This window comes from Chrysemys picta, chromosome 4 (assembly GCF_011386835.1).
Source record: "Chrysemys picta bellii isolate R12L10 chromosome 4, ASM1138683v2, whole genome shotgun sequence".
Classification (NCBI taxonomy): Eukaryota; Metazoa; Chordata; order Testudines; family Emydidae; genus Chrysemys; species Chrysemys picta.
In genome coordinates, this window is record NC_088794.1 from 98,201,967 (window position 1) to 98,219,938 (window position 17,972).

Consider the following 17,972-nt stretch of genomic DNA (forward strand, 5'->3'; position numbering starts at 1 on the left):
TCAAATTTGCCTCCAGCTGGCTTACGTGTCCTGTTCCAGTGCTGCAGTAAAACCAGCTCCTCGAACAGTGTGGAGCCAGGGTCAACACTAGGTAGTGTAGACACTGCAACAAGCCCTATTGCCAACTCTGTCCACATATCTATTCAAGGGACACCATCATAGGACCTAATCACATCAGCCACAGGATCAGGGGCTCGTTCACCTGCACATCTACCAATGTGACATATGCCATCATGTGTCAGCAATGCCCCTCTGCCATGTACATTGGCCAAACCGGACAGTCTCTATGCAAAAGAATAAATGGACACAAATCAGACGTCAAGAATTATAACAGTCAAAAACCAGTTGGAGAACACTTCAACCTCCCTGGACCACTCAATAACAGACTTAAAAGTGGCAATTCTTCAACAAAAAGAATCTGATGAAGTGGGTTTTAGCCCATGAAAGCTGATACAGACTAACATGGCTAGCACTCTGAAACCTGCATGACCTATGTCAACCCTAACAGTCCTCCAGCAGCTGTCCCACAATGCCCCATTCTCTACGACAGTGACCACTCTCATTACTATTTTAAACTTCACTGCCAAGGGGTCACAGAGACTTGAGGCCACTCATCTCTTCTCCCCTTTTAAAACAGCCGGGTGTTTTGAAATGCCTTTTCCTGATTGCCCACCTTGGCAAGCGCACCAAGTGGCTGTCCCTTGTTGTGTGCAACTACCAAACTGACAATGCCTGCTCCACTCACTAGATACATTCCGGTATTGGAAGTCCTGGGCCAGTGGGGAGAAGAGGCTGTGCAAGCACAGGTATGGACCAGCCATAGAAATGTGGACATCTGTGAACAGATTGCACAGGGGATGCAGGCAAAGGTTTACGACAGGGATCAATATCAAGTGCTGCATGAAAGCAAAGGCATACCACAAGGCCAGGAGAGGTCATCAATAGATTTGGTACTGAGTTGCAGAGCTGCTGCTTTTACAATGAGCTGCATGCCATACTAAGCATAGACCTCACCAGCACCCTGCAGACCTCCATGGACAACTTGGAGGAGCCTAAGATAGAGACCTTGATCATGAACAGTGAGGAGGAGAAGCAAGAGATGGGAGATATGGATGGAGGCTCCAGCCATGTTGTGATCTATGACCTGTTTGAGATTCGGTGACAGTCTAGCCAGTCTTGCCAGTTGAGCACAGATAAGCCCAATGAGGGGGAAGGCACTTGAGAAAAGGGTGCAAATGCATTTTTGCTTACAGTGTTTAAATTGTCCATCCCCACTTTAACAAGACACAGGTACAAACTTTTCAATCCTCTCCCGAAGGTGTCTAGGGATGGCTGCCTCATTTCTTCCTCTGCGGTAAGACATTTTCCCCCTGCCCTCCGCGATGAGTCAATTAGCACCATTGCAGTAAATAGGCTAGTGGCATATAGGCCCAGCCAGCATCAGGACTCCAGTAGCAGCTGTGCTCTCTGTGCCTTTGTTACCCTCTAGAGCAGCATTTCCCAAACTTTTTTGGCCATGGAACATTTTTTAGCCTATTACGGAACACTTATAATATTATTTTGTAGTGGTTTGGGTTTCAAATAAAAAATTGCGTTATTTATGCGCAAATATATTTTATTTTATAAAACAAAGCAAAAATACAAATTTAAAATAACTTGAACTAACAATTTCTAACTGGAAAGCATGTATAAAGTAGTACAAAAATCAAGTGCAAGAGTCAAAATTAAAAACAGTATTCTACTTAAAAAAACCTGTTTTTATATATATACAAACACCAAACAAATTAGATTTTTACTAGGAAAATCTATTTTTAGAAACAGAAATACAAATTTGGATTTAATGGGATTGGTGTTTCTGCTTTTTTCTATCACAAATTTGCTTAATATTAGGAATAATGCTGGAAAGTTGAATCCTCATGTCAGGCGCAGCATTGAGTCTATTCCTTTATTTGGTTTTTGTTGCAGTATAATACAAAAATCCCGTCTCTCACAAATAAGTTGTAGCAAAAGGAAGGAGCACTCAAACTGCACGTTTAGCCACATTAGGGTACACTTCTATTAGGCTGCTCCAAAAATTATTCAGCGGAAGATCCTTAAACTTTTGTTTCAAATCAGAGTCAGAAATTAAGTCAGTTAGGCTTTCATAATCATGCGCAGTAAAGCCAACTGGTTTGGCTGTAATTACAAACGGATTTCGAACCCAAGCATCATCAGTAGTTGTAGGAAAATATTCTAATAAAGAGGCCTGCAAGTCACGTAATTGCTGTAAAATGGTGCTGGAAACTTCTTCATGGACTGTAGAATTTATTTCAGTCAGAAATTCATGTACTGTAGGGAAGCAGTCGAAGTTATTCTGTTCTACAGAAGATGCCCAGAATTCCATTTTCTTTTTTAACAACGAAATTTTATCCATTGTAGTAAAAATGGTCACATTTTTTCCTTGCAGTGACTGATTAATTTCATTTAATTTTGCAAAAATATCTGCAAAATACGCAGGTCTCATTAGCCATGAGGAATTTGTCAGACAGTCATTAAATTTTCGTCCTGAATTATCTGAAGTGAAGAATACCAGTAGTTCACTATGAAGCTCAAAAAGCCTCACAACCACTTTTCCTCTGGATAGCCACCTCATTTCTGTATGTAAAAGAAGCGCTTTGTGCTGACTACCCATTTCTTCACACAAAATTTTAAATAACCTGGATTGAAGTGGTCGAGATTTGACAAAATTGATAATTTGTACTGCTTCATCGAGCATAATTTTCAGATATGCTGGTATTTTTTTAACTGCAAGTGCTTGTCTGTGTAGAACACAATGGCTCTTAGTGCTTTCTGGTGCCACACTTATGATTCACGTTACAGCTCCCTTCATCTTCCCGATCATTGCCCAAGCACCGTCAGTACATACATCAATACATTTTCCCCAACTAATTTCATGCTTTCTGATAAAATTGTTAATGCAGTTGAATATTTCTTCTCCAGTTGTGTTGCTTTGCAGAGATTCACATTAGAGCAGGTCCTCTTCAATAATATTATTAAATCTATATCGTACAAATACTAGTAGCACAGCAAGTCCTGAAATGTCAGTGGACTCATCTAGCTGCAATGAATACTCATGGAAAATTTTCAGTTGACAAACTAGCTCTCTTTCTATGTCATCAACAAGATCTTTAATACGGCATGCAACAGTATTATTTGACAACTGTACAGCATCAATTTTTTTACCAGACTGCTCGCTCAACATGCACGTTACAATATCTTTCGTGCAAGGCTTGATAAGTGTTTCTCCAATAGTGTGAGCTTCTCCGGCAAGCACTATACGGTAACTTACTCGATAAGATGCCTCTGTTGCACTTTCGTTGTCTGTTTTAGCAATTTTAATCATCGAAAGTTTACAATTTCAAAGTGAGTCATGCTTCCTCTTGAAAAATCTTATATCTTTGTCTTTTTATTCAGCATGCTTGGTTTCCAAATGCCTACGAAGTTTAGCAGGAGCCAATGAACTGTTTGCTAGTATTTTGTTGCACATGACACACTGCGCATCAGGAACATCTTTATTTCCAACACATGTAAAACCGAAAGACAAATAACTTTCATCATACTTTCGTTTCAGTCTTTTTAACAGCTGCTTCTTGTTGTTTTTTGATATACTTCGGTGGAAATTCTTTCACCTTGGATAACTCACTAGTACTAACAGATTTTTCGGCAACAAAAGACTGCGATTGTTCATCCTCACTTTGTCACAATATTTTGCTCGTTTATTTCAGCCACAGTGGAAATACCAGAAGAACTTGCTTTTCGTTTCAAAGTTCCTTCTTTTAGCCACAAATCCATAGTGATTAGGTTTAGTAACAATATTTAGAAATAGTGATTTTTGTCAAATTTTGTTTGTCACAAATATGGGCTGCATCCTTACCTTGCCACTCTATGCTAGGGAACAGCAAGGAAAACCACAATTTCACATATGCTGACCTGATTGGTGTATGTGCAGCCACAACTCACTACGTTTGTGCACTAAAATGTGCACTGCCTTTCCAATGTTAAAGTTCCATTCTGTTAATTTATGGTAAAAGTTTGTATTGCATTACCTGTTGTTTTTTGCACATTGTTATTTGCCTGGTTTTGCCACTCTAATTTCAATTTTTGAAGAATAATATTATCTTTATTAGTTCACAACACTGATTGTAGAATGCACAGCATCACTCAAAGCATACAGCACTTGAACAGCAAGCACCAAATAGTCACATTTACAAATGTACAGCAAGACCTACGCAATTCCTAGCAGCACCCGAATTTCCAGGCCCAGAGAACCTCCAACACAGAACAGTGCTGTGGCTGACCATTAAAGTGTCTTTCAAAGCTTCCCACCATGTTGAGCCCTTGTGCCCTACTGTTCAAAGTGAGCTGACAGCCACTCTACCTCTGCCCTCTACCCTGGTGGCAGCTTTTCCCTTTTTGCTTCACAGATATTATGCACAGTACACAGCAGGCAGCTATTAACACTGGAATATTTTTCTGAGTGAGATCCAATCTTGTGAGTTAAGACCACCAACATCCCTTCAACCTACTAAAAGTACATTCAGTTGTCATTCTTCACCTGCTGAGCTGGAAGTTGAATCTTTCCTTGTCAAAGTGTCAAGACTACCACTTCATAGACAGGGGAGAAATAGGTAGACTGGGTCCCCCAGAATCGTTGTTGGCAGTGGTAATCTGCTGGTTGGGAAAGAATGTCCCTGCTTGCAGCTTTCTGAACCATCCATTGTTCTTAAAGGTGGGAGTGTCCTGCATCTTCCTTAACCAGCCTGCACTGATACCTTTCGAGTGTCTGCAGTGATCCTCCAATACTTACATAACCATAGAAAAGTAGCCTCTTCCATTGATGTTCTCTGTGGCAAGGTTGGCTGGTGCCAAAATAGGGTTATGCATGCAGTCTATCACCCCACCACAGTTCCAGGACCCCGATAGTTGCAACTCCATCCACTACGTCTTGCACATTGCCCAGAGTCACAGTTCTGCATAGCAGGAGACGATTAATGGACCTACTCACTTGCATGACAATGGCTTGGATTTTCCTACTCCAAAATGATTTTGCACTGATTGGTATCAGTCCGACATTGCAGACTTCTTGAGTGTGATCACCACTTGCTTCTCCACTGTCAATGCAGCTCTCATTCTGGTGTCCCTGCGTTTGGAGGGCTGAATCGAGCTCAACCCCCAAATCCAAAATGTGGACATTTGCATTTGAAAGTTCTGCAGCCACTGCTCATCATGCCAAGCCTGCATTATGTTGCGATCCCACCAGTGCTCATTTCTTGGGCCCAGAAACAGCGCTGCATCCTCTGCATCTGCTCCATGAACGTCACTAACAACCTTGAATTGTTTCTCACTGTTTCCCTCAGCAAACTGTCTTTCAAGAAATCATTATGTACCCCATTGTTCCGGTACTTCCTGTGGGTCTGCAAATATAGGAGAATCATGCATCCTGCATTCGCAACATTCATGAGAATAGTGCTGAGCTCGGGTTCAATGCTTCTGTCAGAGATGGCAGACACCATATTTTTTTAAAAGGCACAGATTTCTAGGATATGGATTGCATTATGGGATAGAGAAAGTTGCATGCTGGGAACTTGTCCCCTGGTTCCCAGAGATTTCTGGACAAATCATTTCTGTCCCACAACACATTGTGAAAAGTTCCCAAAAGTCATTGCAGCAGACGCAATGGTGCACTGCACTTTGTATCGACACACGCACTCCTGGTGAGCATGCGCAGCACCAATGCAAGCAGGCAAGTATGCATGCGCGCAAGTGATATATAAACTTTGGTGGTTATATGTCACCATAACTTTATCGACCAGTTTCTAATATAGACATGGCCTACATCTATTAACTCCTCTCATGTATTGAAAGAGAGAATCAACAGAAGCTCCAATAAAACAATTAGAAATCTGATCAGAATATTATATTGACTATGCGGGGAGCATGGAGGAAAAATCATAAACCAAATTGTGGAAGCAGCTGAGAAGGAAAAACTACATGCTGTGTGTTCTTTCACATTTTAGAGGGGGGATTATGACAGTGTGGAGAGCATGTGTAATACTTCTTAAAGGAGTATGGCACTTTTTTGGCAGAGGAGGAAAGAGTCTTTGAAATGATTGCTAAGTTTGAAATTAAACATTGTATTACACATTGCCACATTTATAAGATCTGGATTTAGAAACACTGTAAAAGCCAAATCTGTGTCTACAAATCAAAACAAATTGAAGCTTTCTAGACCAAATGCAAATAATATCAGTTATGGAATATTTCATAGCTCCTGGATACAATGTGGCTCAGAATAATGGAGGATCTTGCTTAATTTATGAGCTGCAATACCTATGTAAGGTGTGGGTTAAGGATGTAGTTTTGGCTTTACTTCAGAATTTCTTGGCTCTTGTCAGTTCTAAACTAGATAGGTATGGGATCATTAACTTATTATGTGTCTATAGTATTCCTTCCCATATGCCCCCCCTTGCTCCACAAAAATTGTGGTGCAAACACGACGTGTGCTCTAGCTTACTGCCTAGATCACTGCTTTTTCATTTCATACCAGCCCCTATCCCTTGTTTGTGTGTGTTCTGGTTTATGTTTTAAGACCTTTAGGGTTAGGGACTTACTTAGAGCACTTAGCACACTGGTGGTCTACAAATAATTATAATATTTGTCTGAGGAAATTAATTTATGAATTTCCACTGTAGGTTCTCCCAATTTCCCATCAGTTTTCACAGAGATAGTATAGTTCAAAAGCCAGTGACCAGATGTCCAGTGAAGTCTTTTTATTATATTTTGGTTAACTTGACCAGCAAGCTGGTGATATTTATATTTAAAAATAAATAAATAAAATGTCAGAAACTAGTAACCTTGAAAAAATCCACAATGCTGAACAGTGCCATAAGGCTTTTCTTAAGGAAAAATGCTAATGTTGAAGGTGACTAGCTTAAACTTAACCAAATGTTTAAATGTAACTTACAGAGAAATCAATAACTTGACACTGAAATCCATTTTATTATTTGTTCAGGAAAGAAGTGACTATTAGAGAAGAATTCAACTTCCTGTCCTTGGAAGGGTAGCTCCACATGAATAGATATATGGTGCTGTAAGCACTATATGAATGTGAAACTTGCATTGACTTATAAGAGGGTTTAGATACCGAGGAAATTATAGTTATGCAACATATGTCCTTCCTTCTTTCTTCCCCCCCCCCCCCCACCCCCGTCTCAGGTAAACTAATTAAAATAGAATGTAGAGCTTATTTTATACAAAAAGGTTCCTTATTTATTAATTTTTGTTTAACAATAAAACTGGTCATGCAGTACCTAAAAATGGCAGAGGGAGGAGGTATATAGTATAGTAATTTTTTCCTCTTTTTCTCTCTCAATGGGTCAAGTAAACAATGGGGGCCCAGCTGTAGATGACAAAGCAAATTGTTAAAAATATTGTAGTCTTCCTCTTAACATCCTTAGTGGCTCTTTTATACATAGCCAGCCAGAAATTTTAAAATAGTGGTAGGCATATAAAATGCATGTTGTTTTTAGCTTTCATTCTGTTAACCCGTGCAACTGATGTACAGCTTTGAGGGGGAAAACCTAGAAAGATCACTTACTACTGGAAGAAATGAGTTAGAAAATATGCCATGGAAATTTAATTGCCCAGTATTTTGAAGCACTATTAATGGTGCTAGATTTACTGTCTTGTTGACATGAAAATTTAAGATTTTTAAATGTCTGTTTGAATTATTATCATATATTTTTAAAGGCTTTTATACTTATATTTTAGACTCTGAAGAAAATCTTCTAAAATTAACTAGGTTTCTATTTCTGATCTTAAAAATTGATCAGATTTAAAGTGTGTGTGATATACTTCCTGCTCTTGCTAGCACCATGCAGTAATATGGGGGAATCTGCTTCCAGCACAGTTGTCTCCTAATTTGGATACAAATGTGCTTTCTAGTTTGTAGTGTAGACTATAAGGATCATTGATAGAGTTACATTTGTAGTGTAGATGGGACCTAAGAACTATTACTACTTTCAGGTTTGCCAGTATCAAAGTCGGTGATGCATTAAGACATTCCAGTTTTACTGATTGTAGGGAAATACATCCTCCACTTTTATGTGCATATAAACACTCAAGGGATTTAATTTAATGAATTCCAGAAAAGTACCTGATATAATAGCCTTCATATCCATGTACAGTAGTAACAAGCTTCATCTTGTCTTGTTTAAGATGGAACTAAATGTATTCTAAATATTTAATTCCATAATGTAATTTTGTAATAAATTTTCTTTTAGTTTCAATCTCTAAATAACTAATCAAACTAATTTTTCAAACTAATCAGCTAAAACTGTTGTTCAGAGAGGCACATTGGCTGCTGGTAGTTTGAAATCTTATGTCAAGCCGTTGCATAAATATTCTGAAACAGATTTGTACTATATTATTTGCAAACCTGCTAGTGAATGACAGAGCCAGGGAAAATATAGGTTGTTTAAAACATATTAGTTATGGTGGCATGTTATTTAGAAATAGCTGTCGGGTCCTTGATAACGTATTGACTTTGTAGGATAATTGCAATGTACTGATCTTAATACTATCTGATTAAAATTAATAGATGCAGATCTCTTAGGGCATGTCTAGACAGCAAAAAACAAAACAAAAACCTGTGGCAGTGAGTCTCTGAGCCAGGGTCAGCTGACTTGGGCTCATGGGGCTTCCTCTGTAGAGCTTAAAGTAGCAGTGTAGACATTTGGGCTTAAGCTACAGCCCAGGCTCTGAGACCCTCCCTCCTCACTGGGTTTTGGAGCTTGGGCTCAACCCAAGCACAAATTTCGACACTGTTATTTTTAGCGCCGCAGAACGTGCTAGTTGACCCTGGCTCTGACACTTGTTGCCATGGGTCTTTTTTTATTGCTGTGTAGATACACCCCTAGAGACTCCTTGATTTTGCTGCATGTAGTTCCACTTGGTAAATATCTGTATTTACTCAATGTATTGCTATACTGGGGGCAAGTCACACAACCACACTGGTAGAAGAAATTTGCAGTCTTAGGGTACGTCTATACCCAGCCGCTAGTTCGGCGGCTGGCAATCAAACTTCTGGGTTCGACTTATCGTGTCTTGTCTGGACGCGATAAGTCGAACCCGGAAGTGCTCGCCGTCGACTGCGGTACTCCAGCTCGGCGAGAGGAGTACCACGGAGTCAACGGGGGAGCCTGCCTGCCGCGTGTGGACCGAGATAAGATCGAACTAAGGTACTTTGAACTTCAGCTACATTATTCACGTAGCTGAAGTTGCGTACCTTAGTTCGATTTGGGGGGTTAGTGTAGACCAAGCCTTAGTGAAAGACTTAGTCAAAGTGAAAGATTGCATTAGTGAGAGTGTAGGCTACATCAAAGTTTAAACAAAAATTAAAAAGTAGACATTTAAAAAGTAGAAGTTGGTGATATTTGCTGACAGAGCTGCTAAGAAATTGTCCAAAATTATGGCAGGATTAACTTGCTCCTTGTGGAAAAATACAAGGAAATGTTCTTCATTGACTGGTCAATTTACAAATATATAAATCACACACATCGGGCTGCTCTGTAATTTTTGTTTTCTTGCTAATGCTTTTAAATAAATTTTAGTGTTTATCTTTTGGATCCTGTGGGCCCCGTGGGCTGCTCCATTTCTTACTGATAGCAGAGGTAGTTGTTTGTAAGCAAGTTAGTGGGACGGGAACTAAAGCTGCGCAACTTCATTAATAAATTGTTGTACATTACATTTCTGTACCCTGAGAAATTCACTGACCTCATGGAGGATTTTCTGAAGGGCTGCTGTTGAAGTTAATTGAAGCCACCATTGTGCACACACTTTCATTAAGGAGGTGTTAAGAATGTCTGTGAGATAAGTGATTTCTTTTGTGAAACTGAAGGAATCGCTTTGTAACATTTATTCTATAATGATTTTTTCACCAATCAGCCTTCTCATGCATAGTATTTCATTCTTTCTAGTCTCCAGCTGACTTCCTTGTTTTTTTCCTTTCTAGTATTACCATACTATTTCCCCTCCCCCCCCCTTTTTTTTGTTCTGTTATTATTTCTCTTAAATTTGTTCCAGTCTTTAACTCTCCTTGGCTGCTTTCTCTATATGCTTCATGACTTTCAAAACTTCTTCATTCCATCATAGCACCTTATTTTGGGTAAAGCTTTGCATTTGGACATTTAGTGTTCTATATTATCAGAGATATAATAAAAATCTTAGAACTTTTTTATTAGTTGAAGTATCTCATGGATTTGCCATCATCACATGTCTATTATCAATTTAGATGTACAAATAACTTTTTAGAAGAAGGAAATATAAATTAAGGAAAATCTAAGACACCTTTTACAGTATTTTAACTATTGGGATTTTTGTATGTAAATGATAGCTGTGGATACAGTGGTTCATAAAGCACGATGGAGGAAAAATAATAAGAAGAAATAACACACATCTCAGGGTTTTGGTGACATCACAAAGCGCTTGATTTTTGTTTTTGCAGTTACCATGATGTTTTCAGAATGTCTTTATATTTGTGACTAGCCATGGAACTTACAGGTACAGGTTCTTTCTCCCACACCTCTGCTGTGCCCCTTTCCTTCTCCATATGGGTAACTGCTGCTCCATCCATCACATATTGATGGGTTTACTGCTTTATACCTTATGGGCAGTTCTTAATTCTACCCAGCTCACAAGCCTTGATTTTCTACCTAAAACTAAAAGATTTTGAGGAGGACTTCTCTCCTCCATTTCCTCATGGAAAATATCCTTGGGTCTTGAATCTTCATAGAAGACCCCAGACACTGCTGTCTCTCCTGCTGTCTGGATCTACACAAACTAGCTCAGATCTCATAGGTAGCAGTGGTCTTGCATTCCCTTGAATGAAATCTTAAAAGCTTGTTTTCTCCTGGCTCTTCCCAGGCAAAATCTGACCTCCAAAAGGGAAAAACTGCTAGGAAAAAGAGACTTCAGTGATCTTCATTTTTGGGAGAGTTGGTCAGTTTCGCAAGTGGTCACTTAAGCCATTCATGGAAAATGAGCTCTCCTGATCAGCGTCAGATAAGTTCAGTGATTCGGGTTGCCAATGCCTACAAGAAAAAGTTAAGAGGCTGCTAGACTTGATTTATTCCACCTTAAAAATAACAGACCCTTTCATCCAGTTCCCTCCAACTTTAAGCCCTTCTTAAAGTGAAGTGGAATAAGAAGAGCAAATGGATTGTTCTGTTATCAGAATCTTAGGAAAAGGTTGTGGACTCTGAATAGACCAGTCTATAGAGGAAAAGGTCCACTAGCAGTTGGTTGGCTTAGAAGCTAGCCCAATCAGTCAAATTCTCCTCAGTCTACAACAAAGGAAAATTCTGATCCCAGTGGATTGAGCAGAGGCACTCAGAGATTTTGTGAGCCAGAAGAGTAAGAACTCACTAAAAAGGGGCTTTGAATCTCCCCCCTTTGTCTTATGAGAAATTATGACCAGTGTAATCTCTGCTTACATCCTCAGTTACCAAAGGTCCAAAGAATTCAGAGGGGGCTTCTAAGAGGAAGCTCAGATTACCTGGTTCTTGGACAGGTCTGTCCTCAGCAATACTCTAGCCTGACACAGCAAATTACTCATAGTCAGCTTTGAACAGTATAGTAAATAGGGGGCATTTTTCTAGTTCCACCAATCAAGAGGGTCTTCAGTTCCTGCTGGAGATCCTTTAAATTTCAATATTAATTTTTCTAATATGGCTTAGTTCTCTCTCATCAGCTTTGGCAGTATGCCTGCGGTCTGAAAGTTATTGTATTTCCTCTAGAGTACCAGCAGACAAGCAACTCGATTTAAAAAAAAAATCAAAGGGGGAACCTTGGATTCCATTTCCAATATATGAGTGATTAAAGAAGGAGAACCCAGTAGGGGACTGATGGAGCAATGGGTACTCACTTTGGAGAAGATAAAATTATGGGCAAGGAAGTTCATTTTACCTTTCGCTTGTTACCCTTATAGTACCTTTGGGCACAGTCATGTCATAGTTCTATCGGGATTACATTGTACTGCGGATATTTTTTATAATATAAATGTATTCAGATACATGAAGCGCTAAAGATACTATTCAATTTGCACATATACTTATACAAATATCTGTAACCTTTTATCTCTCTTGTTTTTAATGAAGCACTATATGAAATATTTCAGACAAAAGACAAATGGTATACGATATTGAGCATCAAATCATTGTTAAAAACATTTGTCAGTTCTTTCCTCCAGTTTAGAGATTCACCTTTTGAACTTTAGGCATTATGTATTATTATTTGACATTTTAAAAACGTTTAAAAGAATATTGACAATAATTTTCTGTTAGACGTTGCAAATTAGTGTGTTATTCATATGAAAAAATCAGCAGGCTAATACCGTGCAGTTTAATTTGGGTATAAAACATGCATTCTGTTTAAATCATCTCATTTAATTGAATAAATGGCATTTTTAGTGATAGAAAAATCTGCTGTGTTTTAGAGGTCCTGTCATTTCATTTTAAAACTGCAGTTTGTGCAATAATTACTTTTAAAACTTATTGTAAAAGATGACAAAGTTAATGTTTCATATTCAATTAAATATGTTTAAGTATATTTGTAAACTGTTATTTTGAAATATAAATAGTACTCTGTAAGAATTGTAATCTATCATAAATACGCTTTTGTATATGAAAGGAGCTCAGAATCATTGTATGATGTTTTATTAGTATTCATAGTGTAAAAGGAAGTTATTTTCAGGCTAAAGGAATTTTTGAAAAGATAATTGGGTAGACCAACATTCTCATTAACCTAATTTGCATTAAATGTGCTTCTGTGAATTCTAGTTATTGCTTTTCCATCTGAAAGGCATGCTTTGTCACTGTATTTAAAAAGCTCAGTTAAAGGGTATGTTTCATCTATAGTTTAATTCAGCAATTCTCAACCTGTGGGTCTCTGTGACCCCCAGAAACAATTGGCAACAGTTGTTTGAGAGTGGGGACTCACCAGTCAGCTCCTGATCCCAGAGGAGTTTCCTGCTGTAGTGGATTTGTTCAGCTGCTTTGCAACCAACCATTCTCAGAAGTGTAAGGCACCCCATATATATCCTGGTGCCACTGTTGTAACTTTGAAGAGTTGTGGAAGCTCTTGCTTCCTTGTGATGAATCATGGGAAATGATGCAAAGGATCTTCGGTGTTTCTGAGGAGGACCAGTTATGAATGGTTACGGTGTCATAGAGATACAAGGTGGCTTTTATTGGACTAACTTCCTTTGATGAATGAGACAAGCTGTTGAGCTTACATAGAGCTCTTCAGGGCTGGGAAAGGTACTCAGGCTGCGTCTATGCTTAAAATGCTAGAGTAGCGCAGCTGCAGCTGTGCCACTGTAGCGCTTCAGTCTGGACACTTACTACAGTGACAAGAAAGGTTCTCTCATAACTGTAGATAATCCACCTCCCTGAGAAGGGGTGGCTAGGTTGACAGAAGAATTCTTCCGTCAACCTAGCATTGTCTACGCTGAGGGTTAGGTTGGCTTAATTGTGTCTCTCAGGGATGTGGATTTTTCACACCCCTGAGAGACATGGCCATCCTGATGAAACTTTTCAGTATAGACCAGCCCTCAGTATGTCACAGCTAAATAAAAGGTGGAACAGATTGTTTTGCATCAGAAGTGAATATTTTGTAAGAGACCATTCAAGATGACCTGGGCAGTTAATACTGCTGCAGTTGTAGGACAAAGGAGGGTTAGTGGGTTATGAATTGTCGTTAACCATAAATCCAATGTCTTTATTGAGTCCATGATTTTTAGTGTCTAACAAAATTATGAATTTAAGCTCCCAGGCTCGTCTTTTGAAGGTGTTGTGCAAGTTTCCTTTGACAATGAGGACTGAGAGGTTTGATGTGGAGTGATGCTTTTGTGAAAAGTGTTTGCCTATGAGTGATATGGCATTTTTGTCTTGTATTATTTTTCTGTGAGAGTTTATTTAAAAGCATACTGATTATCTCTTTTCACCTACGTAGTTGTTATTGGGGCGCTTAGTACACTAAGTAAGGTACACCACATGTTGTGATAGGCATGTGTAGGACATATGTGGGGAGCATTGATCATTGTAGTAGTGGCAATATGTCTGCAGGTTTTAGACCTGTTGCTATGGCAGCGACATCACATTGGTGGCTGGCCTGTGGGAATCTTACTTCTGATGATGAGCGTGGTGAGGTTTGGGGATTGTTTGAAGGCCAGAAGAGTGGGTTTGGGAAAGATTTCTTTCAGGATGTGGTCCCTATCAAATATGGGTTGTAATTGTTTAACAGTACCCTTCATGGGTTCTATTGTGGAGTGGTTGGTGACAACTAGGAATGTGCAGTCAGAGGGTTGTTCCCCCCCCCCCCCCCCATACACACACCCCGATTTGAAGCAGGTTTTCTCGTGGTTTTGGGGATGCTTGTTCCATGATGCGATCTACTTGTCTGGTGGAATGCCCTTGTTTGGTGAAGGTGGTTTTAAGTATGTTGAGGCGTGTATCCCTGACTTTCTCCTCAGAGCATATTCTATAGTATCTGAATGGCTAGCTATAGATGATAGATTTATTGGTGTTTTTGGGGTAGTTACTGGATTTGTGAAGATAAGTGTGTTGATCCATGGGTTCTTGAATATAGTTGCCTGTAGGGTTCCATCATTAAAGCTGATCATGGTGTCCAGGAAGTTGATTCCTGAATGGGAGAATTCTAGAGGGAGTTTGTTGGAATGGTAGTGGTTTTTGACGTTGTGGTAGAAGTCTATGAGGGAGTTTAGGTCATCTGTCCAGAGGATGAAAATATCATTGATGTATCTCAGGTACATCATTGGTTTTGTGGTACATTTGTCCAGAATTTCTTCCTTTAGGTGGCCTATAAAGAGGTTGGCACATTGGGGAGCCATCCTAGTACCCATGGTTGTTCTCATCGTTTGGACAAAGTATTTGTTGTTGAATGTAAAGTTATTATGGGTGAGGATAAAATGGATGAGTTTGGTGATGTGTTTGGGGTGGATATCCGAGTGTTGTCCATTGTCTTGTAGAAATTTGAGGCAGGCAACAATACCATCACTGTGAGGGATTTTGGTATGTAGGGAAGTGACATTGATAGTGGCAAGGATGGTGTTCTAAGGGACGTTGTAAAAGTTGTAGAATTTCTGGAGGAAGTCTGTTGTGTCATGGAGGAAACTGGCCCTTTGTGTGGTGAGTAGTTTGAGGATGGTTTTTATGAGTCCAGACATTCAGTAAGAGTGCTGTGATCAGATATGATCGGTCTGCCAGGGTTCCCTTGTTTGTGTATCTCTGGAAGCATGTGGGAGGTTCTTGGGATAGGTTCCTTGGGGAGGAGGTTGTGGAGTTTCTCTTGGTGTTGTTTGGGGAAGGATTTGATGATAGCCTTAAATTTGTGGGTGAATTGTGGTGTGGGGTCTTCTTCAAGTTCTTTGTAGTAGGTGGTATCACAGAGTTGTTGGTTGGTCTCATTGATGTCATCATCACAATTGTCATAATATGAAAGAGAGAGAACCTCTTGGTTTAATTATTTCCTTTTTCAGCAGAAAATCAACTTTCACAAGCGGCTTAATTGAACATTGCCAATCACAAGCATTCAAAAAATCATGAGATTTGCTTTAAAATTGTGCATATTTTTAAAATTAAGTTTGGGGTTCTTATTTGCTTTCTAAATTTTGAGCATTTAGGAGTTACTATTATATAACATGAAGACTTGTTTTCTCTTTCCTACCATACTCTGGCATTGAAAAGGTTCTCCTAAAGCTCTATTTCATTGTTAAGCTAAAGGATATCATCTACTGACTTATCTGTGTGCAGATTCAAATATTTATATCAGTCTTGTAACTCTTTTGCAGACCAGAGCAAATTTTAGCACATTGTGGGTCTTAGCTTAGATGTGCTTTCTTAAAGGGGCCTGAATGAAAATGATATAAAAAAATTATTGTATATATGTAGACATTGCAGGTTTTTATTCATCTGGACTTAATGAGTTTACTTTTATTGTGTGGGAGTTTTGGGGGATGCCTGTTGCTTTGTTTAAAATTAAAGTTGCATTTTACTTCCCTTCTACAGGAGATTCTTTTACACAGTTCCGATTTGCTGAAGAAAAAGAATGGGACACAGGAAGCGTAGGCCCTAAACAGGTAACACAGAAGAATTATTATTCAGAGGATTTTTGTAAATGTAAAATGTTTCTGTAATTCCAAACTGGATTCCAATGCTTTTACTTCATATCTTCTCATTAAGATAAACGCCACAAATACAGCTTCGTTTTTATTATGTATTTTGAGTAGGATGGTTAAAAACTTTGTTGCAAGTACAGTAGTAATGCACATTTAGTCCCCCAGTGCAGACAGCATGTATTGTTGTTAGAGCAACATCAGTTGTTGATGGATTGTTGTTGTTGATGGATTTTTATTCTGGCAGCAACACCGATTATTCTGTATGCCTTTTGGTATGTTTTTCTCTCTTGCTGCACCCTGTTGTGTTTTTCTCTGCTTCTACTGAGGGGCAGTCAAAACAGCAGCATGATTTGGTTGTTTGGGTTATTTTGGTGATAAAAGTTGCAAAAAGAAAAAATGAACTGCAAGATTAAAATCCGTCCACTTAGATTACTCTGGCCACTTAGATTACTCTGGCCACATTCTAATACTGTCTTTGCAGTCTCTTCAGACAAGTATTAACGTTCCATTTCCATGTTTCAGGCTTACTCAAGAGAGGAGAGGTTTAGCATGGTGATTTAAACTTCTTATGTTGTTCAGTTTGTGTTGTAGTTTTCCCCTGTTCATTCTACCAACAAACATCATCTGATTGTGACTTCGAACTCCAAATTGAACATAAGAGAAGTTAGTTTCTCGGTTATCGATTCATGGAGTCCATGTGCTGTTGTGGAAAATAACTAGGGAACAGCTGTTCTGGATCTAGAGTACTCAAGGATGGGAAACTGGTGGATTTTATTTCAAAATCTGTTCATTCTAAGGTGAGGTACTAAGGGTGCAGAAATGAGAATTCTTAAATGTTAGTTTGATTTCTGCAGCTCGACATATCCCTTGATTTCTGCAGCTCTGCACATGACCTGCCCAACCAGCAAGATGGGATTCTTAGACTCGGAGATTTTGTGTTTTCCTTAAGATAGTTGGGGAACTGTCCTTGAATCTTTTCGGAGTCACAAATATGGAGTTGAATTTTAAACATTTGCTAGTTATTTCTTAGGATATTTATAATAATTATGTGCACAGACACAAACGATGTTAAAGGAACACTAAATTTGCAAAGTCAAGCATTCAAAAATTAGGGAGATGCCAGAATTAAATTTGTGTGTGCAACCTTAATTTAGCCCTCTTGTATCATAATGCATATCTACAGTCTTTAATTACATGACCACAAGAACCCCTCCCTCATTCAGTGCACAGGATTCAAAATATGAGACCACTTATAAGAAGTTGCGGGACTATAAGAGGCACCCACAGAGGCAGTCTCAGCCTGCCCCCCGGCCTGGGTCCTCCAAGGGCAAGCAAGCGGGGAAAAAGCGGTTTTGATGGGACACCTGGGGGCGCCCTGCCAGTTCTCATCAGGGATCCAATAATCCCTCAATAAAGCTTCCTTTCTCCAATCGGTTGTGTGCTTTCCTCCCGGAGTGGTTGCGGCTGACCTCGGACCGATGGGTCCTCAACACCATCTCCTGGGGCTACACCCTCCAGTTTACTTCCTCCCTGCCCAACCACCCCCCATCCCCGTCCCTCCTAGGGGACCCCTTGTGATGGTGCTGCCCGTGGGAGCCAGCTGAGGTCACTCAATTAGGGTGAACTGCAAACAAAACTGGGCAGACAAACCCCAGAAGCTGGTGGTTATTCCAATACTTAGATTTACCAAGCCAGCAGAAAACAGCTTCTATAGTACCTCACTGGTTACTCAGAAGTC

General features: G+C 39.4%; 1 protein-coding gene across 2 annotated transcripts in view; it reads left to right on the forward strand.

The window, feature by feature from the left end:
- Positions 1-17,972, forward strand: part of AVEN (apoptosis and caspase activation inhibitor) — a 181,438-nt gene that overhangs the window by 148,948 nt on the left and 14,518 nt on the right. For both annotated transcript variants that reach the window (XM_005303983.5, XM_065595387.1), the window contains one exon: positions 16,125-16,195. In XM_005303983.5, the coding sequence (XP_005304040.2) occupies positions 16,125-16,195 (71 nt within the window). The remainder of the gene's footprint in view (positions 1-16,124; positions 16,196-17,972) is intronic.